This window comes from Mustela erminea, chromosome 10, assembly GCF_009829155.1.
Source record: "Mustela erminea isolate mMusErm1 chromosome 10, mMusErm1.Pri, whole genome shotgun sequence".
NCBI classification, from domain to species: domain Eukaryota; kingdom Metazoa; phylum Chordata; class Mammalia; order Carnivora; family Mustelidae; genus Mustela; species Mustela erminea.
In genome coordinates this window covers 99,040,863-99,068,235 of record NC_045623.1, presented here as the reverse complement: position 1 = coordinate 99,068,235, position 27,373 = coordinate 99,040,863, and the positions used below count along the sequence as shown (strand labels likewise).

Genomic DNA, 27,373 nt, shown 5'->3' with positions numbered 1-27,373 from the left:
AGCTTTTAATGTGAGCCTTTTTCTTGTGTTTGCTTTACCCCTGCCTGTTTCCTTATAGTTACCAGCTGCAATTTCTGAGAAAACCTTGACCTTGCTTATTATAGAGCAAGCATGCAAACCAGGAAAAAAAAAATCAACTTTAAACTTCCAACTAAAGCCATCGCAATCAACAAGCTTGGGGGGGGGGGGAGCTTTATAATTTTATTTTTGAACCCAAAAAGCTGGGATTGGAGTCTTTGCTGCATTTACGTGTCTCTGGCCCCTCCCCCTTTAGAGACCTTATGGTTAGGGTTCTGTGCTGCTCTAGCTGGCCTCATGGGGCTGAGCAGCTCAGGGCAGCACCCAGGGCTCAAAGCCAGCTTCCCCGTGTGCACGTCCATGTTCATGGCAGCATGGTCACAAAAGCCAGAGTGGAAACGACCCAAGAGCCCTTTGACACTGAATAGATAAACAAAATGGGATGGGTGCAAAAAGGGAAGGGAATTCTGACTCCTGCTACAACGTGGATGAACCTGAAGGACGGGCTGCTCAGCGAAGTAAGCCAGTCACCCAAAGACAAATGCTCCGTGATTCCACTGACCTGAGGGACCTAGAGAGTCAAATTCATAGAGACAAAAAGTGGAATGGTGGGCGCGCCAGGGGCTGGGGAGAGGGGGAAAGGGGGGGTGGTGTTTCATGGGGACAGTGTTTCAGTTCTGCAAGATGGAAGCTTTCTGAAGATCGTCTCCCAGCAATGTGCGTGTCCGTCGCACTCCTGCACCCTGCGCTTAAAAATGGTTTGGATGGGGCGCCTGGGTGGCTCAGTGGGTGAAGCCTCTGCCTTCGGCTCAGGTCATGGTCTCAGGGTCCTGGGATCGGCCTGCATCGGGCTCTCTGCTCAGCGGGGAGCCTGCTTCCCCTCCCCCTCTGCCTGCTTCTCTGCCTACTTGTGATCTCTGTCAAATAAATACATAACATAAATTTTTTTAAATGGTTAAGATGGCACATTTTGTGTTATGTGTGCTTTACCAAATTAAAACAGCAACAGCTCCCATCTCTCCGTGCAGGGGCCCCACTCCCTCATGGGGGGCTCCTTTCTCAAGCCTGGGAGGTCCTTCCAGGTCCTGGTGCCCAGCCTCAGACCCTTGGGTCTCCTTGGCCCTGATTGGATCACATGCCCCACCACTCAACCAATCACGATGGGCAGGGGATGTGATTGGCTGAGTTTGTAACCCCACCCACAACAAGGAGCTCAGTGATTGGGTGGGGGATTCTCCCCCCTACTTCCCCCCAGTCTCCAAAAGACCTGAGCGGGTTCTGGCCTGAGCACTAGGCAAATGGAGCACTCGAGCCTCCTCCCCCACCCCGTGTGTTCACACTTGCTACCATCCTTGCAGTTGGTTGGCGGCGAGCAGGTTCCCTGAGGACCCCAGCATGAAAGGGAATTCCTCCACCATGACCAGTCACCTCTAGATTTGTTCTCCAGCAGGCTGGGGGTAAACCACAGTAGAATTTGCACTTTGTCACCCTCGGCCCATTCGTTCAATAAATATTTATCAAACTGATGGGAAAAGGTTGTAGGAATGATCGAGGCAAGAGGTGGGGAAGGGGAGGGACAAGATGGATGGAGAAGTCAGAGCAGGAGCAGGACACGTCGGCTGCTGACAGTGAAGACAGGAAGAAGGCACAGATGCAGAGACTAAGGTGTTGACAGTGGAGAGAAACTCGAAACTGCGCAGAAGGTGACAGAGTCTCGGAGTCCTGCCAAGTCTGCTCCTGAAGCAGATGTAAAGTGGGCCTGTATGGTTAGGAATGCTGGGCCAGATGTCTCCAGGCAGCTGGGAGCGTGGAGCTTGATTTCCCCGAACACTGTTCTCGCCAACTCCAAGGAAGAATCTTCAGAGGGAACGCACAGGATCCTTGACTTGTTGGGAAAGCCTGGAGCTAAAAGCTTGTTGCAGGCGCCCGAGTGAGCAGAGAACCTTCCTCCTGAACAAAATCCAACTGAAGTTCTGCAAGCTGGTGCTCGTATTTTGGAAGTGTCTGTTTCTCTCTTTGTGCCTCTGAGTTCATATTCTCTCCAGTCTGCTGAAGGAGAAATGTGAGCTGGTGGGGGGTGGGGGAGAGGTGTGTGCCCTTACCTAGGTGACAAACATTTGAACTTAGTGTGTTTTTTCAAGAGAAGTAAGTGAGGGTTGAGGGACAGAGAGGGGGATCATCAGACCTCCATCCCAGTCCCCCCACCCCCACCCCACACTACCCCTACCTGAGCCTGGTAGGCTCAGGAATCAGGAGACCTGCAGGGCTGTAGTGAGGAATGCATAAGGAAAGAGCAAAAATGACAGCCCGCCCCAGTGTTATTGTTTTACCGCTAGGCACCGGGAGAAGCTACCACCAAGGCATTAAACCCAGGCCCAAGCCAGGAGTCAGCCCCTCTCAGCATATGCTTGTCTGCGGGAGGTGGAGTTGGGTGTACTTCCCAAGGACAGCAGTTGCAGACTCTTCCACAGGTCAGGTGCTGATAGATTCCCTTGATAGATACTTACGGGGCCTCTCCCAAAAATCAGATGTGGTAGGTGTTGAGGATCAAAGCTTAAGGGGACAGTTGTGGCCCATGCCATCCCAGAGCTCTCGGCTTCAGAGGCCAGATGGCATAGAAGTGCCCAAGAGGGGTACCTGGGTGGCTCAGTGGGTTAAAGCCTCTGCCTTCAGCTCAGGTCATGATCCCAGGTTCCTGGGATCGAGCCCCACATCAGGCTCTCTGCTCAGCGAGGAGGCTGCTTCCTCCTCTCTCTCTCTGCCTGCCTCTCTGCCTACTTGTGATCTCTGTCTGTCAAATAAATAAATAATTTTTTTTTTAAGTGCCCAAGAGATGGACAGTGTGGATGGAAAAAAAAGCAGGCTGGGGACCCTAGAAAGCTGGGTGTGAATCTCAGTGGTCTGTTCATTCCTTCTTTCACCCAGTATTTGAGGGTCTGCTCTGTATGTGCCGGGTGCTTATTCTAGGTGCTGAAGATACAGGGGTGAGCAAGATAGACCAAAAGCCCTCTTCTCTTAGAAGTGACATTCTACCAGCTCAGACGCTCGCCGGCAAATCTGCGATCTGGAAAATCACGAGGTCTTGCTCAGCCTCAGTCTCATGACCGAGCATTGGGTGTATTAAATAGGGCAATGCACGTGAACCTCTTGACAGGATGCCTGGCATGAAGGCCGCCCCCCATTAATGGTGGTGCAAATGTGACCCACGGTGGGGACCGCCATCCCAAACTTTGGGAGAGTCTGGGAGGGCTTCCTGAAAGAAGAGACTTATAAGCTGAGCCCTAGAGCCACAATTATAGGGCTGACACAAGGGTAGGGACAACCCCCAGCAGATCGGAACCTCCTCTGACCCTCTTGTCTGCCCCCACAGGTCTCCTTCCCATGGATGAGTGACTCGGTACCTTGGCCAAGACCACAGCCAACTCGAGGCACACAGCAGTCGAAACAGCCACCCTCACCGCCACAGATACCCTTCCACCCGGGCATCCGGCCAGCCCCAGTGCAGAGGAGCTGGTCCCAGGGGTTTCCCAGACCCACCATGGTCCCGCCTGCCCCCCACCGGCGGCCCGTGAGCGCTGGTGGGAAGATGTTCTCCTTTGTGGTGGATAGTACCCACAGGCCTCCCGTCATCAAACAAGGTATTCACACGCTCTTCCACTGGTGGCTTTGGGGATGGGCTTAGAGCCACAGAGATGGGTCTTGATTTTGGCTTATTTTCTCTAATTCTAAAAGTAGAACATACTTAACCATGAGAAAATCGGGGGATAGGGGCACCTGGGTGTTTCCGTCAGTTGAGTGTCTGACTCTCACTCTCAGCTCAGGTCTTGATCTCAGGGTGGTGGTTTCAAGCCCCACATTGTTGGTTAAAGCCCAGGGTAGAGCCTACTTAAAAAAAAAAAAATCAGGGGAGCACCTGAGTGGCTCAGTGGGTTAAGCGTCTGCCTTCAGCTCAGGTCATGATCTCAAGGTCCTGAGATCGAGCCCCACATCAGGCTCTCTGCTGTGCAGGGAGCCTGCTTCCCCCTTTCTCTCTGGCTGCCTCTCTGCCTACTTGTGATCTCTCTCTCTCTCTCTCTGCCAAATAAATAAATAAATAAATAAATAATTTATAAAAATCAGGGATAAACAGAAGGTAAGAAAATAGTTAAGGATCATTTGTCACCCTCATCACCCAATATCCCCTGTTGGCTTTTGGGGGCATATCCCTTCAGACTTTGTGCTCGGCACGTAGGCACACATCAGTGCTCCTGTGGTGAGTGTGTGTGTATGTGTGTGTGTGTGTGTCAATGTGTGTGTGTGTGCTTGTACATGAATGTGTAGCAGGACTGAAAACTTACAGCTTCGACTCACTCATGCAGAAATATTGGCACCTGAAATCCCTCTTGGCCACAACAGCCTTAGGAAGTTTTTAAATATTTTATTACCATTTTGCAGGTAAGAGAAGGCTGAGGCTTATTGAGGAAAATTACCTCCCAGACATGACATACTCAATCTAGCCCAAGCTAACATTTTTCAGCCAAATTTAAGGTGGTTATCTCAGTCACTGTCATTGTCACTCACAGCCTGGTCACCCTGGGGTACCAGCCTTCAGGATTTCCTTCCCTAGCCCTCTTCCCCAGAAGGCCTCATGACATTTGAGGAAGGGACTTCCTGCCTGTCACTGTCCTCTTGACCTCACCAGCAGGTTTGACTTAGTCCCTGGCATGATTCCTGTTTCTTCCATGCCTGCGATGTGAAGATCCCATTCTCTGTCCTCTGCATCCCAGCCCCAGGCCCCTTGGAGGCCCCAGGTGTTTCTGTGGCTCCACAGCCTCCCCTGGTGTCCCTTAAGACCATTCACCTAATCACCTCCCTCAGCCATTCAAATAATAGTTATTGTTGTGAAATATACAAACGGAGGAATAAATGAAATGCAGTCATATCATGTTCATCATTATCATCATCAGATGAACCCCTATGTGCCATCAACATTGAATGAAATTACTCAGCCATTTACCCCCGTACATTTTATAAATATGAAAATTTTCAAACATACGGCAAAGTAAAAAGAATTTGACAGAGAACCTCCCACCCAGCTCCTTCATCAACACTTGCCTATACTCTATTGCCTATCGTCTAACCATCCTTCTACTCATTCATTAATCCATTTTAATTTTTGATGTATTTCAAAATAAATTGCACACATCTGTCGTCTTCCCCCTTAATACGTTAATATATATAACAGTAACCAGAGTTCAGGAGTTTTTGTCTTTTTGGTGTAAAACTAACATGCGATGTGTGTAAGTTATCAATTGCTGTATAACAAATTCCCCCAAAACTTAGTGGCCTAAAGCAAACACACACACACACACACACACACACACACACACACACACGTATTATTTGAATCAGTTTCTGTGGGTCAGGAATTTGGAAGCAGCTTAGCTGGGTGGCCGTGGCTCAGGGTCACTTTAAGGTTGCAGGTAAGCTGTCAGCCAGGACTGCAATCATCTGAAGGCTTGACTGGGGCTGGAGAATCTGCTTCCAAGATGGCGCACTCACATGGCTGTTGGCAGGAAGCCGCAGGTCCTCACCCCATGGACCTATCCAGAGAGCTGCTGGAGAATCCTCATGGAATAACAGTTGGCTCTTCCTGAGCAAGTGATCCAAGACAGCAAGATGGAAACTGCAACATCTCCTAGGACCAAGCCTTAGAAGCCACTTTGTCATTACACAAGTCAGCTCTATCCCGTGTGGGAGAAGACCCAGGGGCCTGAATGCCAGGAGGCAAGAATTATTGGCAGCCCTGTCTTAGAGGCTGGCTACCACAGTCTGCCTTCGGTCCTCAATGATTCACCCCTCCCCAACTTGTACAACTCCCTCACCCTCTCCCCAATTCCAGCATCAGCCTAAATTCCAGAATCTCATCGTCTTTTTTTTTTTAAGATTTTATTTATTTATTTGACAGACAGAGATCATAAGTAGGCAGAGAGATAAGTAAGCAGAGAGGCAGGCAGAGGGAGGGGGGGAGCAGACTCCCTGCTGAGCAGAGAGCCCAATGTGGGGCTCGATCCCAGGACCCTGAGATCATAACCTGAGCCAAAAGCAGAGGATTTAACCCACTGAGCCACCCAGGTGCCCCAAGAATCTCATCATCTAAATCAAGTTTAGGTATAGATGGGGCTCACTGGGTGAAGTTCCTTGAATTCAGCTTCTCAAGTACCACTTCCAGCAATCTGAAGACCTATGAACTAAAGAGACAGGTCATCTGTCCATCACACACCCAACATACCCTGGTAGGGCAGACATAGCAGACTGCTGTGGACACAGCTTTTCAACTTTCTGTTGAAAAAGCAAAAACAAACACACAGGAGTCCTTGGCCCAAAGAAATTCTGAAATCCAGCCAGGAAAGTGTTGGAAGTTCCCTGATTAGGACTTAGACCTATTCTTGCCCAGAAATGACCCTCCATGGCTCTTTCCTCTGCCGTCTGGTTCCTTGGATCGGCCCTCTGAGTCCTCCTACCTTTTCCAGGGAAGGCATCACATGTTTGCAACTGCATAGTTTTATAGTCAGCTACCTTCCTATAGATGTGTGGGGTGCATTGGCTTCTTTGGCTTCTTTTGCTTTCATGGGTCTCTGCCTCCCGCAGTCCACATCAGTAGTGTTCCTTATTGGGGTTCACCCTACTGGGCAAAAGCCATGCCCACATATTCCTTTGACACATGCACTCCTCTGCCCTGGGCTTCTGCCAAGAGTGGGAGGGACAGCACTTCTTAAAAGCCCTGTTCTTTGCCCAAATCAGTCTCTGAGACACTGGCTCAGATTGTTGTTCATGCTTGACAAAGGACAGTACAATCTTACACTCCACTCCCTCTTCAGAGGCTGTTTTCCTGAGAGCGCCCTGGATTTGATCTTTGCCCAGAACTTATGTCTTACATTTCCTTTGTCATGTGGACAGGCAGGGAATCTTCAAGCTCAATCGAGTCCCAGCTCCTTGGGATTCAGCAGTCCCTCCGCTGGCCTCCATTCCCTCCCTCAGATCACATCAAGTGCCAGGAAGGAGGGAGGTGGCAGTCTGCCTGGGCTCCATCACCCAGTTCATCAGGAACATTTTCTACAGGCCATGTGTTATAAAACTTCCTGCCACATCACGAGGATCCTTATCAGAAGAGAAAAAGAGACAGACAGACAGATAGACAGACCAGGGATGCCTACACATGGAGGAAAGGCCATAAGAAGACACAGAAAGTAGCCATCTACAAGCCATGAAGAGAGCCCTCAGGAGAAACCAACCGTGATGGCATCTTGGACTCCCAGCCTCCAGGCTGTAAGGAATATCATTCCATTGCTTAGCAGCCCAGGCTACGGTATTTCATCATGGCCGCTGAGCTGACCATTGCAAAGTCCATCCACTGTTGGAAAGCACTGTCCAAGGGTATAAATACCAGGAGATAAGAAGCATTGGTGCCATCTTGGAGGCTGGGCACCACACAATGAAAGGCACCCAGTGTGCCAAATCCTAAAGACACAAGGCAGGTACACACATGCTGTCCCTGGTGAAGACTGGTAATTATCTGATAAGTTCCAGGAGAGCCCGACAGTTGTTGAAATATTGAACCGTCTGGCAGACAGCTGTAGCTTAAAGCTTCTTAAAATACATCCATCCCCACTCCTGCCATCCCCCTGCCCCAGTCATCCATCCCTCCCTCAGGGTTCTCCCCACTGGGACCTCGGAATGATCCAGCAGCTGGAGGGTGTGTCTTGAACTGAGTTAAGCTGGTTTGGTCATGCATGGTCCTTGGGTTCACTTTGAAGGTAACAGGAGCCAGTACAGATGTTTGGTGGTGGTGGGGGGGTACTGCTCCAGCTCCTCCCTGCCTGGGTATAAGGAAAGCAAGTCTCAGATAAACTCTACCCCCATGCAGACTTCCAGTAAACATGCCTTCAGTAGCAAAGGGGTCCCAAACCTCATTCAGCCTGTCCTGTAGGTTTGATCCAGTCCCGGCTCTCTGTCCTTCAAGTGCTCCGGCAATCACCTGGTAGAAAAGCCTCACTCAAGGCAGCCAGGACAAAGTCACGGGGGCATCTGGAGTTACTCCCAGAAATGGTATCAGATGTCAGAGATCTAAACCAAGACTGGACACAGGTCCCTCCTGAGCGCAAGGGAGGGCTCTCCCGTACTTGAACCGACTTTCAGCTGACCCGGAGGCAGTACCTTCCTCCGTTTGGCCATTGGGAACCTGTTTCTGACATAGAGCGTACAAGGTCATGGGCCACCAATCTGACCAATAAAAACCATCTCTGGCCTTCAGTTTGCTAATTAGGAAAGACTCAGGTGTCATAATTGCCTCTGTACTATGGCCTTTCCAATGCAATGCTGCCCGGGCACCCCAGGTATGGGGACTCCTGATTGGGGCAACTGATGGCCCCGAGGCTGAAAGGTAAACAAAGTGCAAATATATAGCATCAAACGGGCTCTGGTAAATATTGAAAAAATAAGCCACAGGCTTTGGGACAGTCACTAACGTGCCACAGGGGCATCCAGAACTTGGCTGGGTGTTATAATCAAAGCCCATGCCATAGAATTATTGTTTGTTTGTTTGTTTTAATCTCACTTCTCCCGTATTCCTTTAAAAATAAAAAAGTCCAGTTATAGATGTTGGCAAGAAAAGAGATATCAAGTAAGGAAGAGCAAAAGGGGAAATGTCTCAGGCCTGTGCTTTCTGACGGGGTAGCCACCAGCCATATGCAGACTGAGCTAAGACGGCTACTGGGCCAGAGGAATGAAATGTTTTATTTGCACTAACTTAAATTTCAAAACCGATACCTGATTCAGTTACTGGAAGGTTTAAAGTATGCGTGGAATGTCTTGAGAATGCAAATCTGCTTCTTCAACGGCAAGTTTTGGAGAGGCCCAAATACAGATCAAGTCTTCCTTTGAAAATGCAGCTTACATTGCGGGGCGCTCTAAGTGTAAAAGGAACGCAGGATCTCAAAGACCTGGTGCCCAAAGGAAAAGAATGTAAAATACCTCCATGGTTTTGGTCTTGATTATAGGTTGAAATAATAATGTTTTCATGTACTGGGTTAAATACAATGTATCTCAAAGTCAGTTTCATCTTTTTACTTTTTTAATGTGGCTGGTACTAGAGAAGTTTAAATTCTCTTAAAGCAACTCTCATCAGATTTCTATCAGACAGCCCTGCTCAGTGACATTCCCCAGCCCTTCTGTTGCTCCTTATTCTGTTCCTCACTTGACCCCACACCCCCTTAGCATCAGCTGCCTTCCAGAATTCCCGGGGAGGAAGCAGGAGGAGTATTCCTCAGAGAGAGGGAGCCGCCATCTTGGTGTTTTGAGCTTCCGGGCCCAGAGCCCGCTCCCCATACGCAGAATACTGACAGAACACGAAGGCCCATGCTCAGGAGTGGCATGAACACACCTGCTGTCCCAGCTGTGAGGCCAGTGCCCCCAGCAGGACCTCCTCCCTAAGCCCTTTCTGTCCACAGCTCTGTTGGCCTCCACCATGGAGACAGGAAACCAAGTGGGTGTGTGGGTGGGTAAGTAGGGAGCTTCCAGTTCCCAACTATTTCTAGGGAGACCAACTGGCCCCGGTCTGCCTGGGTCTTTGCTGGCTTTGTACAGAAAGCCCCACATCCCAGGAAGCCCCTCAGCGCCTGGTAAACCAAGACAGTTGGTCACTTTACCAGTTTCATAGGCAGCGGCTAAAACTCCATCAAGTGAATCCCAAATCCAGTCCTTGGCAATCAGCAGGAAGGGAGACCCTCCATGGGGCATGGTTCATGCAGAAATGCTCCTTGTTGACAGGTCTGCCATGGGAACCTGCCCCTAAATTCCTCACTCACTGCCTCACTCATGGGTTCACCACCAGGGAGGACCTCCTACCCGCTGGTGTGTGTACTGGTTCTGGAGCCAGACCGACTGGGTCAGACCTGACTGCCCCTTCCCAGATGCGTGGCCTCTGTCTCCACACCTGGGCTTCTCCATGGGGCTGTAATAACACCCGCCTCACAGCGGATTTTGCGAGCCCCCGTAGACATATGGAAGGCACTGGTGACCAACAAGCGTTTCGTGAGTTATTGTTCATGAGTGGGCCAGGCCCTGAGCATTTTGCTCTTAGACAACACTCCTGAGCACCTTTCCTGTCCATGAGTGCATCACGGAACGGGGACAGGTTGGGATTCGTGTAGGAGCTTGGCCTCTTTCCAGCTCTGTGTGCTTGGGCAGAGCTTTTCTCTCTCTGTACCCTTTTACACATCTGTCAGATGGGATTAGTCAATTCATTTTATGGGGCACAAACTGAGACGTGGTCCCCAACCTCACAGAACTTACCATTCTGTCGGGGAGACTGACATTGACAAAAGGATCACAGAACAGCATCTCTGAAGTGGTAACCAGGACAGCACCCGGGAGCAGAGATGCCCCGTACCCCATGGGCTCAGAACTGGAAGGCCCCGACTTAGCTGGAGGGTCAGCAAGGTGTCCTGAGGGAGTGACACTCAAGCCAAGCACTAGAAGGCAAGTGACCTTCACGAAGTGCAGAGGGGAGGGAACAGCATTCCAGGTGGAAGGGACAGTGAGTGGCAAGGGTGGACAGAGGGTGGGATGAGTGTGAGACGTGGGGCAGTGTGGCTGAAGCCGGCACTCCCGGAGGAACGTGGCCTGAGACCCTGTAAAAAGCAGGAAGTGATGGCAGGTGTTAGCCAGGGAGGGGATGTGACCCAAGGTCCAGCTGCAGCAGGTCTATCCCAGACTGTTCTGGTGCAGATGCGGGGAGGGTGGTTGGGAGCCCAGGCCCGTTTCCCTCCATGCACCCAGGAAACACTGTGGCCCGGGTCACTCATCCAACACACAAGGCCACGCATTTGCCAGGCACCACAGGACTTTGACTATGTCTGCTCCTGCTTCTGGAGTCCGCAAACACGGTCGAGACCTGGGGGAGGACATCGTTGGCTCTGAAATGCATAAATAAAAAATGCACAATCAAAGGGAATAAATGACGGAGTAAATGTCCACAAATGTGACGCTGTGTACTTCATTAATTGTTAATGTTAACATTCATTAATGTTTCATAGCCTTTGAAAACAATTGGTTCAATTTCTCACTTCACAAGAAGACAAGAATGTGCAGTGATTTCCCAGAAATCAGTCAGCTGGAAATTTAAAACATGCCTCTTAGAGCCAATGATCTCAAAAACAGAAATAGAGAAATCTTTTCAAGTTTTTACTCCAACAAAAAATTATATATATATATAATTATATAAATATATACATATATATGTACATATATATATATATTCAGTGTTAATGTGAGTAAATCGTGTTGTGTTTGATGTGATACAGAGGGGGGCCTCCAAACAGAACAACAACGGGACTCCCAAAAGTCATGAACAACCCTTGCGATATTGAGGGGAAATAAGCAAAAAAAAAAAAAAAAAATCAGGAAATCCTAAATGTCTATCAAGTGGGTCCAAGTTAAATATGTTTGGCACATTTGCATGATGGACTGCAACACTACCATTAAAAATAAATGCAGCATAGGGGCACCTGTCTGGCTCAGTCAGTGCAGCATGCAACTCTTGATCTCAGGGTCATGAGTTTGAGCCACACACTGGGTGCAGAGATTACTTAAAAATAAAATCTTGGGGCACCAGGGTGGCTCAGTCGGCTAAGCATCTGCCTTTGGCTCAGGTCATGATCCTGGGGTTCTGGGATGGAGCCCCGCCTCTGCTGAGTGGGGAGTCTGCCTCCCCTCTGCCTACCCCCCTCCCCAAGTTCATGCTCACTCTTCCATGCTCTCTCTCTCAAATAAAATCTTTAAAAAAATAAAAAAATCTTTTGAAAAAGAACACAGTATAAATAATGAAGGGGATTAAAAGTATAAACTTCTAGTTATTAAAAAAACACATAGCATAGCTACAAATACTGACATGGGAAGATGTTTTTGACATATTGTCAAGTGAAAAAGCAGGGAAAAAAATCTCTGCAATAGAAATCCTTTTTTGGGGGCGCCTGGGTGGCTCAGTGGGTTAAGCCGCTGCCTTCGGCTCAGGTCATGATCTCGGGGTCCTGGGATCGAGTCCCGCGTCGGGCTCTCTGCTCAGCAGGGGGCCTGCTTCCCTTCCTCTCTCTCTGTGATCTCTTCCCTTCCTCTCTCCTACTGTGATCTCTCTCTGTCAAATAAATAAATAAAATCTTTAAAAAAAAAAAAAGAAATCCTTTTTTGTTTTTTTAAAGATATAATTGCTGTAAAAACCGCTAACATTTAGTGTTTAATGTTAATATGGTGCTCAGGAGCAGGAAGCTTCTGTAAAGAAGCTTTTACGGTAAATATTTTAGGTTCTGTGAGCTATATGGTCTCCATCACAGCTACTCAACCTTGCCTTTTTAGCTGGAAAGCAGACATAGACAATATGTAAATGAATGACTGTGTTTCAATAAAACTTTATTTACAAAAACAGCTGGGGGGCCAGATTTGTCCCTAGTGCCATAGTTTGCCAACCCCTGCTCTACACCACTACTTCATTTAATCCTTCAAGTGCCCTTTGTAACAGAGACTGTAACATGTAAGTTATATAACTAAGGCTTAGAGAGTAAATGACTTGCCCGAGGTCACCAGCTCTTACATGGAATAGCAAAAAGCCTAGTAAGGGACGCACCAAAGCGAATCAGCGCAGCTAACCCTGGAGAAGAGGGAGGAGGCAGTTCTTTCCCTTTTTGATACTTCTATAATGCCTTTTTCATCACTTTACAATAATCATAGACTGCTTTGCCATTTTTAATGACAGCAGGAAAAGAATTATGAAGATAGTCCAGAAAGATCCTTCTAGACCTTAAGGACACTCACAATGTCCTGTGTGCTCTCTGTTGATCTGTGCATTAGTGTGGACCAACGCTGTGGAACTGTCGGAACAGTCAGTGGTCGATGGAATTCCCAGGGCAGGACCTTCCAGGGATATTTATGTGGACCAGGACACAGCCCAGCAGGATAAGGTGAGGGGTCTCTGGGGAAGGACAGAGCTATAGCAGCAAGAGAGACTGCCAAGGGATTACCTCTTGTTCTCTATGGTCTAGAAGTGCCTTTTTTTTTTTTTTGACTACTTCTAAGAAACCATCTTTTACTCCCGGGGCCTTCAACCAAAGGTTTGGTAACTGCTCCTTTTATCCCAAATAACAACATCTACGAGCGCAAAGTATTGGCACCTACTGTGTGCTAGACCGTGTCCTGGGCCCTTGACATTCAATTAGCTCAGGAATCTTCACCATCTTCAAAATAAATGTTATCACCCTCACTTTACAAAGGAGAGAGCCGAAGCTCAGAGAGGTTCAGCAAGTGGCCCAAGGTTGCACAATGTGAGGGACAGAGCTGGGATTCAAAACTGAGCCTGTTTAACTTGCAGCTGGTGCTCCTGACTCCCACACAGGAGCCATGAGTGGTGGGACAGTGTCGGGGAAAACGTGTTCCCTGGCAGGAAGAAGTGAGCAACGAGGCCGAGGACAGAGCGAAGACAGAGGCTTGTTGAAGGACGGGAGAGGTTTAGAATGAAACGGGAATGGGAGCCAGAGCAAGTGAATTCAAGCCCTGCCGGGAAGGGCCCAGGTTGATTTCTCCCTGCATCGACACAAACTAAAATTATCCTAAAAGAAGCAGTCCCGCGATATCTTACTTTCCTTAAAGGCCAGGGCCTGAGCCTGCAGCAGTTCTCTGAGTCTGTGAGGAGCAGAACCGCTTGCGGTCCAGGCTAGACACGGGAATCTGCAACCTCAAGTGGCAGGTGTCTCAGGACCAGACCTTGGAGAAGTGTTGCAGTGAGGCAAGAAGCCATGTTCGTGGGACGCTGTTATCAGTTCTCTCTTGCTGTGTACAAGCTACCCCAAAACTTATTGGCTTAAAGTGGCAATTTATTGGGCACATGGTGGGCTCAATCAGTAGAACATGTGACTTTTGATCTCAGGGTCATGAGTTCAGGCCCCACATGGGGTGTGAAGCCTACTCCAAAAAACCCAAAAACCAAAAAACAGGAATTTGTTAGTTCCCAGAATCTACAGTGTGACCTGGAATGTTCTTTTGCTAGTGTCCCCTGACCTCGTTCATGCAATTGTAGTCAGTCAGTGGCATGGCCCAGCCACTCCGATGGCCTCATTCCCATGTCTGGAACCTGAGCCAGCATGGCTGGAGTGATGGGCCTCTCTCTGCACATGGTCTATCATCTGGGACTGCTTCACAGCATGGTGGCCCCAGGCTTCCCGGAGGGCCAGAACAGACGCTATATGGCCTTAAAGAACTTGCCTGGAGATTGCTGCCCATCACTTCTGCCACATTTTATTGGTCAAAAGCAAGACACAGGGCCGGCCCAGACTTAGGGAATGGGGAAGTCGATTCTACCTCTTAAGCACAGAAGCTGCAAAGCATTTGTGGTCATTTTTCAGTCCTCCCCAGTTTTAAACTGGAAATAGAACGCAACCGCATTTATAATTTTTTTTTTCCTATTTATAAGCCATTTATGCCCTGACTTTCCAGGACTGTTTCAAATGCAGGTGCCAATAAACAAATGGGCTTAAGCAAAAAAAAAAAAAAAAAAAAAGGCATTTATTGACTTGTCTTCTTGAAAATTTAAAAGCCTACTAGCTTCAGGGATGGCTAAATACAGGACCTCAAGCGAGATCAAAACAGTTCCTACTACTGATCTCTTCTGCTGTTTCCCTGTGTTTGGCTCTCTACAGCACACCGGCTTCCTGTGCTGGGAAAGAAAAACTCAGACACATAAGCCCATAAATTTAAAAAGTTTGTGTTCCAAAAGGAGGCACGATCCTCTCCCTCTGTAATGGATGCGTGAAATCTCTGAGAAAACCCTGCTTGACCAGCTTGGGTCACGTGCAAGGGGCAGGAGGGCAGGGACAGGAAAGAGCAGAGCACATGATTGACAGTCCTACCAAGACTACATGGAAGGGGGACCCCTCTCTCAAGGAAGAGCTTGGGGGCCTCACAGAAAGGCAGCAATTGTATCTGCACAGCCCACCTTACAGGCTTCTTTATACTGCAGAGCCCAGCACAGGGCCTGGCACATAGTAGCTGCTCAATAAACGTTTATTGCATGAATTAATTGGGTGAAAGAGGCACGGCTGCCCAGTATGGGATCTGTCTGATGCTCTGCCCTGAAATTTTGCCGCAAGCATTTGCAGGGATTCAAAGAAAGATCCTTGGTGGCAACTGGCAATGCCAAAGAAGCTTCCTCACAGCAGAAACCCAGTCCTTCCTTGGGCTGGGGAGCTGGAAGGTCGTGGAGCTGATTGGGCAAAGCTCCCCAGGAAGTGAGCTGGCCTACAAATTACTCATTTACCTCCTTCCAACCAGTGGGAAATTGTTGGAAGAGCAGGGACTACTTTAACAGCAGAAATTCTGTAGCTATATTTGCAGATACACCTGGGGACTTGTGTTTCGGGTTTTTTTGACATTTTATTGATGATTTCTGTTAAGAAGTTAGAGGAATTTTTTTTTCTTTTTGGGGAGAAGCCTAACAAATTCTTTGGCGGCAGAGCTCTTTTTTGGGGGGGGAGTTGGAAAACTGGGTTAATTATACCTCTGAGTAGGGGTGCCTGGGTGGCTCAGTGGATTAAGCCTCTGCCTTCAGCTCAGGTCATGATCTCAGGGTCCTGGGATTGAGCCCCGCATCGGGCTCTCTGCTCAGCGGGGAGCCTGCTTCCTCCTCTCTCTCTGCCTGCCTCTCTGCTTACTTGTGATGTCTCTCTGTCAAATAAATAAATAAAATCTTTAAAAAAAATTATACCTGTGGGTAAAGTCGGTCGGCAATTTTGTTTTCCCCAACTAAAAGTTGACATAAGCCCACACGAATAAATCCCTACTCCTGCTTATTTACTCTACAGACTCAGTTACGTGGAGTAAATTTTTATGTCAATAATGCAAAGAGGCAGGAAGTACCGTAAGGGAGGAAAGGGGAAAGAAATATTTCAGAATTTATTAAATTTTTTAAGTTAAAAAATAGTCTTCATTATACACAGGATGTGGTCAAATAGAATATTGTTTTCCTCGCAACCTTTCCTGGGTCCCCACTGCGCTAGGCTGAATATTATAAACAAAAATATTATAAATAAATTCCCTAGCAACAAAAGTTCCCAGGTGGGGCGGTTGTTCTCAACATGAAAGTGTAATTTTACAGGAAAGGAAATTTTCAGTCCCTGTGAGGTATAAACACCTATTACAGGAGTCTGGATACAAGTGTATCATTTTCCCCAAACTCTTGTCTCTGCGAGGTTTTCCAAGTGATGGAGATAGCCTTGAAAGTCTGCTTTTTTCCCCTCCCCACCTGCCCTCACCCTCCCAAAAGAATCGCACCGCGTTTTCCCTGCATTTTTAAAAATGGGCTCACCCTTGCGGCAGACCCACACCTAGTAAACACCCCATCTGGCCGCCACCCAGGATGAAATCATTCTGCTGCTGGGGAAAGAAATCAGCCGCCTCTCAGATTTTGAACTTGAATCCAAATACAAAGATGCGGTAATAGCGAAGCTGCAGAATGAAGTGGCCAGCCTGAGCCAGAGGCTGTCGGAGTCCACCTCATCCAAGCAGAGTCGGTTGCAGGATCTGGATGAGGACATCGATGCCAAACACAGAGAGATCCAGAGCTTGAAAAACCAGGTAGGTAGACTCGGAGACAAGGTGGTGGAGGCCTTGGAGTCGGGACCCAGGGCGACAGCTGTCGGAGAGAGCCAGGGAAGCACCAAGGGGAGTCACCCAGATAGAAAAGGGGAGGTCAGAGCAGTGCCCTGTGGTCTGAGCACACATCCCAGGAATCAGGGGCGTGGTAGGCTCCCAGCCCAGGAGAACCACATTCACTTTTGTTAAGCACCTACAAGGAGCAAGCTTTGGTGCAAGTTTGGTAGATGCATTGGCTCACTTAAACCCCACGGCCCTCTGACACGTACCATTCTCCAGATGAGGAGACCGAGGCAGGCTCAGAGCCTTCCGGGAACTTGCTCAGTTCGCACAGCAAGTTAGAGGGGGCGGGACAGGTTGAACGCAGGTGTGCGTCGTCGTCCTCACAGACCCTATGCTTTCACTCTGCCTGCTGTCTCTACCCAGCTCCATTGCCTCAGTGACTCTCACCCCCCACCCCAGCCCCAGCCAGAAAGAGCTCCGGGCAGTCAGCTGGGGAGGGGGAGAAGGAATCCCCGTCTTCCAAACCCAACCCCCAAGGCAGTTGCTGGCTCACTTGTAGGGAACTTCATCAAACAAAAATCCTCCACACAAGCCCTTCTAAAAGCTCTTCTCTTTGTGCTGTGCCTCTGGTATCATTGCAATTAAAAGCACGAAGCTGAGAAGAGCTAGAAACACTCTTAAAAATTATCCCAAGTACCTCTTATGGGAAAGCTGCATGTCCCCCACAGAGAACAGTAAGAGGTGAAAGAAACATTTTCACTCCACGTTTCAAAAGCACAAACATGCAAAAGTATAGCCTTGGGGAGGGTGGGGATCAGAGTCACCCGTGCCCCACCACCTTCCAGCAGGTGTTCTCTTCCCAATATCTCAGATACCCCGGGGAAAAAACACGTGTACCTACCCCACCCAGCTGTCATCGAATCTGAACAATGCTGGTGCTTGAAATGAGCCAGAACTTGTGAACCCTGTTCAGTCTGTTCATTCTCCCGGAGTGAGAATGACAAGGTTTTCAGGGACTGAAGCCGAAAACAAGGACCGTGAGCGCCATCTGCTGGCAAACGTCTCTGCGCCCTCACAGGCTGCCCCCCTCCCCCCAGCAGGATAAGAGGGTTGACTGGGTAGTGAGGTCAGAGGACAGTCACAGCTACCACCTGTCTGCCGTGTGCCAGGCACGATCCGAGCTCTTGTACATAAGCTAACTTATTAAAATACTTTTCACAATCCTCTCTGATTGGGACTGCCATCACCCCACTTAATGAAACAGTGAGACACAATCTGGTGTCCTCCCTGTGTTCATCATCAGCTGTAAGAGCAGCAACAGACACCCAGAGTCACGCTCCCAAGTCCGTGCTGTGCTTTACAGCCTGCAGCCCCCACTCCAGTGCCTAGAGCCACCCGGCAAGGTTGGAACCAGGCGCCTGCAGACCAGCTGAATCCTAACTCCATCTGTGCCAGCCGTGGGATCCTCACTGTTGTGAGACTCAGTTTGCTCGCTTGCAAAATGGGAGCATTGGTGGGGGACCCTCAGCCTCCTGCGATACTGTGAGGAGCAATGGGAGTAGTAGCATCTGGAAAAGGGCTTAGTGAGCTCTGGAGTGTTCTGTGAGATACAAGCTACCATTGTTCTCATTCGAGGAAGTTAATTTTACAACCTGCTTCCTTCTCGTGAGCTTTGCTCTGCATCTGGTCGGTGCTGGATGGGACCATCAGCTGGTCTCTTTCTGGCCGAGAGTCCAAAGGAGGTAGGAAGGCACATTAGAGATCGCTTTCATCCCATATGACATGGTGGTCGCTGAAGAACAGCCCCTCTCCTGTACCTCCTACCAGTTACAACTAAAAAGCTCGGTGTCCCCAGCTCCCCACCAAAGATCAATCCAAATCTGTTGTCCAACCGGGGAGAAGTACCCGCGTATCCCGTACACCCAGGCTTGGCCCCCTCTGATTGTGTGTTGCCTCCTCCCACAGATCAGTGCCCTGCAGAAAAACTACAGCCAGGTGCTGTGCCAGACGCTGTCTGAGAGGAACTCAGAAATCACATCCCTGAAGAACGAGGGGGAGAACTTGAGGAGGGACAAAGCCATCACCTCAGGTGAGCTCTCTCTGATGTGGGCCTGAGAGCTGCCCCATCCTTCTAATTCCCTGTCCACAGCAGACATCACCAATCAACCACCGCACTGCTGCTCACTGATCTGGGGTGCAGTCTGAGAGGTCTTCTGAGTGGCCTGTGTCTATGAGTTGGAGGCGGCCCTCAAGAGAGGATTTTTGCCATCCAGTTCCTAGGGCAGGGCCTTTTTAATTATTTGAGGGAAGGTTATCACTTATTTATGTCTAGCAAGCGCCGGGCTCGCCAGGGAGAGCACAGGGCACGCTGTGGCTCAGGCAGTTCCAGAAGCCAGCTTGCCTTCAGTACAAGCTGGAATGTGAACAGAGCGGGGTCTGGTGCCCTTGGGCCCGGGTGAGAACATTTCCTAACTGGCCAGCAGAGGGGGCTGCACACTATAGACCTTGGGTGGGAAACAACACACTGTCCAGAGGCCAGCCCTTTCTTACCCTAGATACTTTCATTCATTCCACGTGTTAATTGAGCACCTACTCAATTAGTATAAGGCCCTGTTCTAGGTGCCAGGAGAGACGGCCCTGAGCACAATGTTCCTGTGCTCCTAGGGCTCATATTTGCAAGTTGGGGAGAGACACCAAAAAAGTAAACAGGTAAATAAGCCTGTTTCAGAGAAAACTGGCCAGTGTGGGAGCAAAGTGCCTCAGGGGTGAAAGTGAAGGGAGAAGAACTTAGTCGGCAGGCAAGGACAGGTCTTTGAAAAGGTGAAAGGGAAGAACAGTCGGGAAGCCAGAGGAAAAGTGTTCCAGGCACAGGGATCACAAGTGCAAAGGGCCTGAGGCTGGGGCCAGCTGGTGGCATGGGAGGAGCTAAAGGTGAGTGTGGCTGGAGTGGGGTAAACATGGGACTGGGGGGTCTGGGTTTTATTCTAAGGGGGATGGGGAGCCCCTGGGGTTTTTAGAGAGAAATCACATGCCTGAGAAGGATAGGGCCATTAACAGAGAAAGAAGGGAGGGAGTGAGGCAGGCAAGGGGGAGCAGGCAGTGAGTCTGGATGGGGCACAGTGCTCTCAGAGCACCTGCTACACAGCAGGAAACTCATCCAGAGCTGCAAAGGCCGAGCGAGTGTAATGCTGAGGCACAGGTGAGTGGCCATCCATCACTTTATGAATTCGACGTCCTGTGCCGGGACTGCCCGGCCCCGGCAAGTTCACCTCCAGGCTTTCCTCCGCCTCACTCTGCAACTTCCCGCCCCTACCGCCACCACCTGTCAGGCCTGTTCATGCTCTTCCTTGTCCTCAAGATATTTCCTGAGCCCTTCCTACGCTGGATCCTGGGAAGAACCACAGAGTTTCAGGCCCCAGCCCAGACCTCCTGAAGGGGCATCTGCACATTGGTGAGATCGCCGGGGTGTCATACGCACATTCAAGTTCCAGAAGCACAGGGCTGGGTTTCACTGCAATAATGGGCCCTGAGGCTCAGTGGCTTGTAACAGGCGGGCTCGTGTCTTGCCTCCACCTTGGAGTCCATCTTGGCTTAGCCGGGGCTTTGCTCATTGTAGCCACTCAGGGACCAGGCTCACAGAGGCCATCACAACATCTGCTTCTGCAATGAGAGAGGCAGGAAAGACGTACAGGGCAGATGGAATGACAGAGACTGGGTTTCAGGCTCTTCTGCCTGAAGCAACCAAAAAAAAGAAAAAATTAATCTGCAGTAATTATTTTCATGTGACCATGATCCAGGAGAGAGGAAACAAACCAGGAACCCTATGATTGCCCCAGCTTAGTGCCCACAGAGGGGTTCCAGACCACAGTCCAGGAAGGAGACCCCAGGCAGAGCCCAGAGGGCCCCCCATGTTGAGGGGATAGCATTGGAGAAGCTAACACAGCTACAGGGCGCTGGGCAGTGTGCCAGAAAGGAGAAGCCATACAGAGAGAGCCCCGGTGATCTTTAGAGGGTCCCCCACCAGTGTTCAGCTGAGTATCGAGCAGCACACATATGTGGGCAGGGAAAGAAAACCCAACAGGAGCAGAGGGAACCATCTCGAAGCTCACACAGGCTAGGAATGGTTCATTTTCCCAGCCCCCAGAAGGGAGAGGCCTCATAATACACAGGATATCTGGTAGAGAGTCAAAAAGATGTTGGCTTAGTCATGAGGCCCCATCACCTCTAGACTAAAGGTTGCTCCAGTCCCACCTCACAAAGCCAGAAGGAAAGCCCCAAAGGGATCAACCTGTTTCAAAGTAACCTCACCATGTCCTATGACAGAGCTTACTGTTCAAATGAAATTCTGGATCACTTGTCCTTTATTTCACATACTTTTCTGATTGACAGCTACCAATAAAATTGGGCATAACGTTCTTCCGAGAAGAGAAACACGTGAGCTCATCCAGTCCCACAGCATTTCTCACCCTTCTTCCCACGTGTCCTTACTCATAAAAGTCCAGTAATGTATTACTTATCTCCTGCTGCATAACTGGTTATCCCCAAAGTTAGCGGGTAAAACAACAACCACTATTTATCATCTCATCCAGCTTCTGGAGCTCAGGAATGTGGGGTGACTTGGTTTGCAAGGTCTCCCATGTGGGGCAGTCAACACATTGGCGGGGGTGACTGTCACCTCATCTAAAGCCCCAGCAGGAGCTGGAGGATCTGCTTCCAGAATGGCTGGTCCACGCGGCTGTTGGCTGGACATCTCCATTCCCCAGAATGTGGGCCTCTCCCCTGACGGCTTGAGCATCCTCACAATATGGTGGTTGGCTTCCCCCGAGTGAGTGATCCAACAGAGAGCAAAGAGAAAGCCACAATGTCTTTTATGACCCATCTAGGAAGTCACAGTCCGTCTTTTCCACAATACCACACTGGTTCCGCACGTCAGCCCTACTCATGGTGGGAGGGGGCTGTGCCAGAGCAGGAATTCCAGGAGGCTGAGATCACTGGGGCCATTTTAGAAGCCGGCTACCATAAAAAATAATAGGTACCTGTAACAAATGCTATGGGTCAGCCACTCTCCTATGTTCTTTATAGGTCTTTAACCCTTGTAACAACTCCATGGGGGAGATATAGTGAAAGATACTTACAGGGGAAATAACTTGTCCAAGAATGCCGTGCTACTAAGTGGTTGAAATGTGTTCTAAACTCAGGTCTGAGTGTGAATCCAGTCACCCTTCTCACACCCTCCTTCTGCCATATGACTTTTTATGGCCTCTGGTGAAAAATTCCTGGTCTTTCCCTGCACTGAGCCTTTGTTCTCCAGGTCCATGGTGTGGACACTCCTGCCAAGCCCAAACCCACAGGCTTTTCTTTTCCTGGCAACACTCGCTGACTTCTTGTTCTCACTGAGGTCTTAAGCAGTTTCACGAATTTCAGTGTCATCCCTGGCCCAGCTCTGGGAGCCTGGACACAAGCTCCTCAGTAGCAAGCAAGGACCAGGGACAGCCTGGGTTCAGAAGGGACTCGGCCTCAAGTTGGCTGAGAGCTGTGGCAAGAGTAATCCTTCCTGCGCCTTTGACCTCGGCGAGTCTTTATTTTTTATTTTATTTTTTTTACAGGGATGGTATCATCATTGCAGAAAGAACTGTTAACAAAGGATGAGGAAATCGAACGACTCAAACAGGAGGTGAACCAACTAAAAAGCGAGAACAAAGAAAAGGATCACCAGCTTGAAGCCCTCAGCTCCAGGGTGAGTGTCGGGGTGCCCTCACCATCCTTGAAGCTGTCCCAGAAAAGCAGATCAGAGTCCCATGACTTATCTCACGTACCCCGGACCCCGGCTTTCAATGTCACTCCCATTTCTCCCATCGCTGCAAGACCATGCCCGTGCCCAAGGGCATAGGGAAGGTACAGGGAGGACAGCTGCTGGGCGGCCCCGAACACCAAAGGCCCTCCTGGAGAGACTAAAGGCAACGGGCCAGGTTCTCTGCAAGGTAAAGAACTTTTAAAGTGTAACTTTGACTCTGCAAATGATGTTTCAGTCCTGACTTTGGAACCCTGAGCCTGCAGATGAAGACGTCTCAGGATGCATGTGCTCTGTGTGTTGCCATGAGTCGAGGTAAAACCCAGCAGCTGTCATCTCGGGGAGGCAGCTCAGAGATTCCGGCGGCTGCCTGGTCCGGTAGCTCTGTCTGCAGGGATGTGGGGGGACTAGAACTCGCAGTTCCAAAGAAAAGGCACAGGAAGTAACCTCAGGTGTAGCGTATTGGGCCTCTGCTTCCACATCTGCGAAATGGGGAGAACAAAACCATTTTCAGAGAAGTGAGAGGCTGACTTCAGTTGGGCTCTTCGGCCTCTGCACCTGCTCAGCCGCCTGGCGGAGCCCGGACCGTACCCAGCACACGGACTCCCTAGCTCCACCGGACCACAGCTCTTTGGGGGGCGCATGCGTGCGTGCTTCCGTGCGTGCGTGCGTCTCACCGTGCGTGCATGTGTGCGCGTGCGCGCGCATGCGTGTTGGAGAGAGGGCGGGTTGCAGAGCTGGTGCTGAGGGGAAGAGATGCGGGAGAGCGTCCGCGTGGACTGTTCTGCTTCCTGAAGTACATTCGGATTCTTTTTTTCCCCCGTTTCCCCTTCCTCACTGACCTCGGGATGAGGTATTTGCCCTCTGCCAGCCTGTGCCCGCCCTTAGCACAGAGGCTCCTGCCCCCAAGCTGGCGGCCCTGGGCAGCCCTCATGCGTGTGAATTTTAGGGAAAAAGAAGTAGGTGATACCGAGAAGCAAAACTGGAGGGAAAAGAAAGAAAATGCTACCCTAGAAATCCACATTAATATATATTTGTAAAGTTTTTATTCATTTAATTTGGGGGGGGGGCAGAGTTATAGAGAGAGCGAGCAGGAACTGGGAGGCGAGGGCTCCGAAGCAGGCTCCCCGCCGAACAGGGAGCGCCACGTGGGGCTCGATCCCGGACCCTGAGATCATGACCTGAGCCCGAGGCAGGGGCTTGACCCACTGAGCCACCCAGGCGCCCCTTGAGGAAGAATTTACACAGGTTACCCCCAGAACTCGTGAGAAGGGTGACTAGGAACTGCTGCAGGGTCCGGGGCGTCCCTTGGACACAAGCGGCTTCGCTTCTGAGAATTTGGGGGAGTGACTGGCTGAAGCAACAGGAAACGCTCTCGGGGCAAATACGGGGACTAGGGACCCACGGACAACCCCGCGTGGTCTTGCTGTCCGTTCGCTCCACAGTGCTCCGCGCTGAAAGAAGAGTTACGGAAGGAAGATGCGCACAAGGAGTACCAAGAAGCCCAAGGGAAAGAATTAAAACTCTGCAAAATCGTGAGTTGAGCCTCCTCACTGCCAGGTATCCCCAGACCGACTGGACTTCGACCTTCAGGGGTTCTTGGGGGTGGGTCGGGGAAGGGATTCCTTGGCCCATTAGGTAGCACAAGCTGTGGGGCTTAATGATTTAGTGTTAACCTAGCCATCTAGTTCTCTGAAATGCTGCCTCTAGCCTCAAGGAAGAGGTGGCTGAAAATACCATTAAAAAAAAAAACAAAAACGCACTCTCCCAGCATTCTCTGGGCAGTGGGTACCTTCCCGCTGGGGCTGGGCAGGGGGACGCACCCCGAAAACCGGGGTGCCCAAAGCGTCATCTTCCACTGTCAGAGTTTATCAAAGGCATGGGCACAGTTAACAACACAGAGTCCTTCCAGAAATATTTTTGTGGAAATATACCAATGTTACAGCAATTCCTAAAAACAAAACAAAAAGAAAAGGTGTCTGGCGATTCCCAGACCTGTACCCCTGGGGATAAAAATACATGATAGGTTTATTTTAAAAAATAAATTAATTAAAATGTGCAAAAAGAAAAGAAAAGGTGTCGTTTGCCTTAGAGGATGACTTTGGAAATAAGTAACAAACTACGAGCACTAAAATGAAAATGTGCATTCCCTGGGCCCACCGAATCCTCTTGCACAGCAGCTGGTGTGAGTTCCCATTCGCTGGGAAGTAGGGAGCCTTCGATACGAGGAGGAGACGCCCATTCTCTGTGCCAGGAGCATTGCTGTTCTCTGCCTCGAAATGGGAGAAAAGAAAAATTTCGTTGTTCTGTCCTTCCAAACCGCGTCCGTCGTTTCGTCCAAGGAGCCCTTATTTAGATTGATCTCAAAAATATACCCCCGGAGCAGAGCTTCTAATGAGTTGATAGATATCTTGTACTGTTTAATCCAGGATCCATGCTGATTTTCAAAAGAAGCTAATCATTTCCCTTTACCCAGTTTCCCATACATCCATTGAAAAAAAATACCTACTTTGCCCCACGGATGTAGAATTTTCCCCCAAGGGAAGTAATTAAGCTAATACTAGACTAGGTTTCTGCCTTAATGAACCCAATGAAATGAGCTACGGAGATTCAGAATTTTCAGCCCAGAAGGCAACTCCTACTTCCCATCAGGGATGTTGATTTCCTATTGTTGAAACTCTTTCAGCAAATCCAAGACATGGAGAAAGAAATGAAGAAGCTCAGGGAGGAGCTGAAGAAGAGTTCTACCGAACAGAATGTGATCTCCAAGACGCTGCGAGAAAAGAGCAAGGTAAGACAAGGACAGTGTGGCCCAGTGCCCGCTCTGGGCCAGGCTCTCTACACCCATCATCTCCATGAATCTCACAACGATTCCGTGTGGTCAATACTGGTGTTAAACCCGCTTGACAGCTGAGAAACTGAGGCTCACAGAGGTAAAGGATGTTAGCCAAGTGCTCACAGATCAAGTAGCTGTTCATGTTCGGAACGTGACTGACGTTCGGTCTGTCTGACTCCAGTGCTCCTGTATGTCTCCACTAGTCTCGACTAGTCTTGACTTCAACTCTTAACTGGTAAAATTTATCCAGAAGAGAATTGATCCATTAAAATCGTATTTGCGGGGCGCCTGGGTGGCTCAGTGGGTTAAAGCCTCTGCTTTCGGCTCAGGTCATGATCCCAGGGTCCTGGGATCGAGCCCCGCATCGGGCTCTTTGCTCAGCAGGGAGCCTGCTTCCTCCTCTCTCTCTGTCTGCCTCTCTGCCTACTTGTGATCTCTGTCTGTCAAATAAATAAATAAATCTTTAAAAATTAAAATAAAATAAAATCGGATTTGCCAGTGATGTTCAAACTTAAATGCTCTTATTGATGTTTTTGGCTATGTGTTCTATCAGTCATTGAAGAAGTGTATATATTTTTTAAATATACTGTGCATTTGTGTATTGCTACTTTTAGTATTGTCAACTTTTGCTTTGTATATTTTGAGGCGGTGTTACTAGGTGCCTATAAATTTAGAATTTAACACTTCTTTTTGGGGGAAAAAACCCCCTTTGATCATCATAAAATATCCCTCTTCATCTCAAGTAGTGTTTTCCCCTTAAAATCTACTTTGTCATTAATATAATTCTGGCAGTGGGGCGTGTGGTTGGCTCAGTTGGCATCCAGCTCTTGGTTTTGGCTCAGGTCATGATCTCAGGGTCCTAGAATTAAGCCCAATATCAAGCTCTGCGCTCAGTGGAGAGTCTGCTTGTCCCTCTCCATCCCTTTCTGCTTCTTTCCCTCTCAAATAAATAAAATCTTTAAATATATATTTATAATTGGTAGCCATGCTGGTTTTTCTTTTGGTTAGAATTTTCATAGCATGTCTTTTTCCTATTTTTCTATAAATCTTTGTTTTAAGTTTTAGACACATCTCTTCTAAATACCATATCATCTTTGTAAAATCCACTTCAACAATCTTTGTTTTTTAGTCCATTTATATATAATGTGGTCACTGGTTTCCTGGGGTTTAAATCTACCTTCCTACTCAGTGCCAGCTGTACAATCTGTGTGATGCTCCTTTTTCTTTTCTTTCTTGCCCTTTTTTGAGTTAGTGGTTTTCTGTCATTCCATTTTTCTCTCCATTAGCTTGGAAATTCTTTCCTCTTTTACTACTCTTTTAGTAATAGCAAGACAATAGCATTCAGCCTTGACTTACCAAAATCCAGTAGTAATTGAGTTTCTCATTCTTTAACTGTTTTTGACAGTCAATCTAATGGCTATAATCTGCATTCTTGACTTATCAAGATCTGACATTCCTTGATAATTATCCCCTTCTCCTTGGTAAGGCAATGCTATGGAACGCTAACTTTGCTCACCCCCTCCAGGTTTGTATGCCATTGTTGTCATTTTCTAAACTATTCCCTTTATTTTGTTTTGTTTTCTTCTTAAGTAGGTTCTGTGCACAGCATGGAACCCAGTGCAGGGCCTGAACTCACGACTCTTGAGACTAAGACCCAAGCCAAGATCAAGAGTCTGATGCTTACCTGAATGAACCCCCAGGTGTCCCATAGACTAAGTCTGGAAGACGTTATCACTATTTCTCTATAGTCAATATTCATGTCCACACATGACCTTCCTTCTACTCTTTTCTGCATCTCTGACCATCCATATGGGATCATTGTTCCTCTGTCTGAAGGACACCCTTAAGTGTTTTCCTCCAGCATGGCTGTGCTGATAACAAATTCTCTCAGATTTTTGCATATGCATCTTTGGAAATGAGTATTTAACCTTCATTCTTAAAACACATTTTGACTGAGGATCGACTTCTGCATTGGCAATGACGCTCTCCCTGCGTATTACAGGTAGCGTTAGGTCCATCATTCTCTTGTCTCTCGGATCCTGTTGTTTCTA

At 48.9% G+C, this 27,373-nt stretch overlaps 1 protein-coding gene across 2 annotated transcripts in view; it reads left to right on the top strand.

Moving 5' to 3' along the window:
* Positions 1 to 27,373, top strand: part of FHAD1 (forkhead associated phosphopeptide binding domain 1) — a 133,135-nt gene that overhangs the window by 38,639 nt on the left and 67,123 nt on the right. For both annotated transcript variants that reach the window (XM_032302350.1, XM_032302351.1), the window contains 7 exons: positions 3,389 to 3,656; positions 12,901 to 13,010; positions 16,456 to 16,674; positions 18,661 to 18,784; positions 22,302 to 22,432; positions 23,932 to 24,021; positions 25,173 to 25,277. In XM_032302350.1, the coding sequence (XP_032158241.1) occupies positions 3,389 to 3,656; positions 12,901 to 13,010; positions 16,456 to 16,674; positions 18,661 to 18,784; positions 22,302 to 22,432; positions 23,932 to 24,021; positions 25,173 to 25,277 (1,047 nt within the window). The remainder of the gene's footprint in view (positions 1 to 3,388; positions 3,657 to 12,900; positions 13,011 to 16,455; positions 16,675 to 18,660; positions 18,785 to 22,301; positions 22,433 to 23,931; positions 24,022 to 25,172; positions 25,278 to 27,373) is intronic.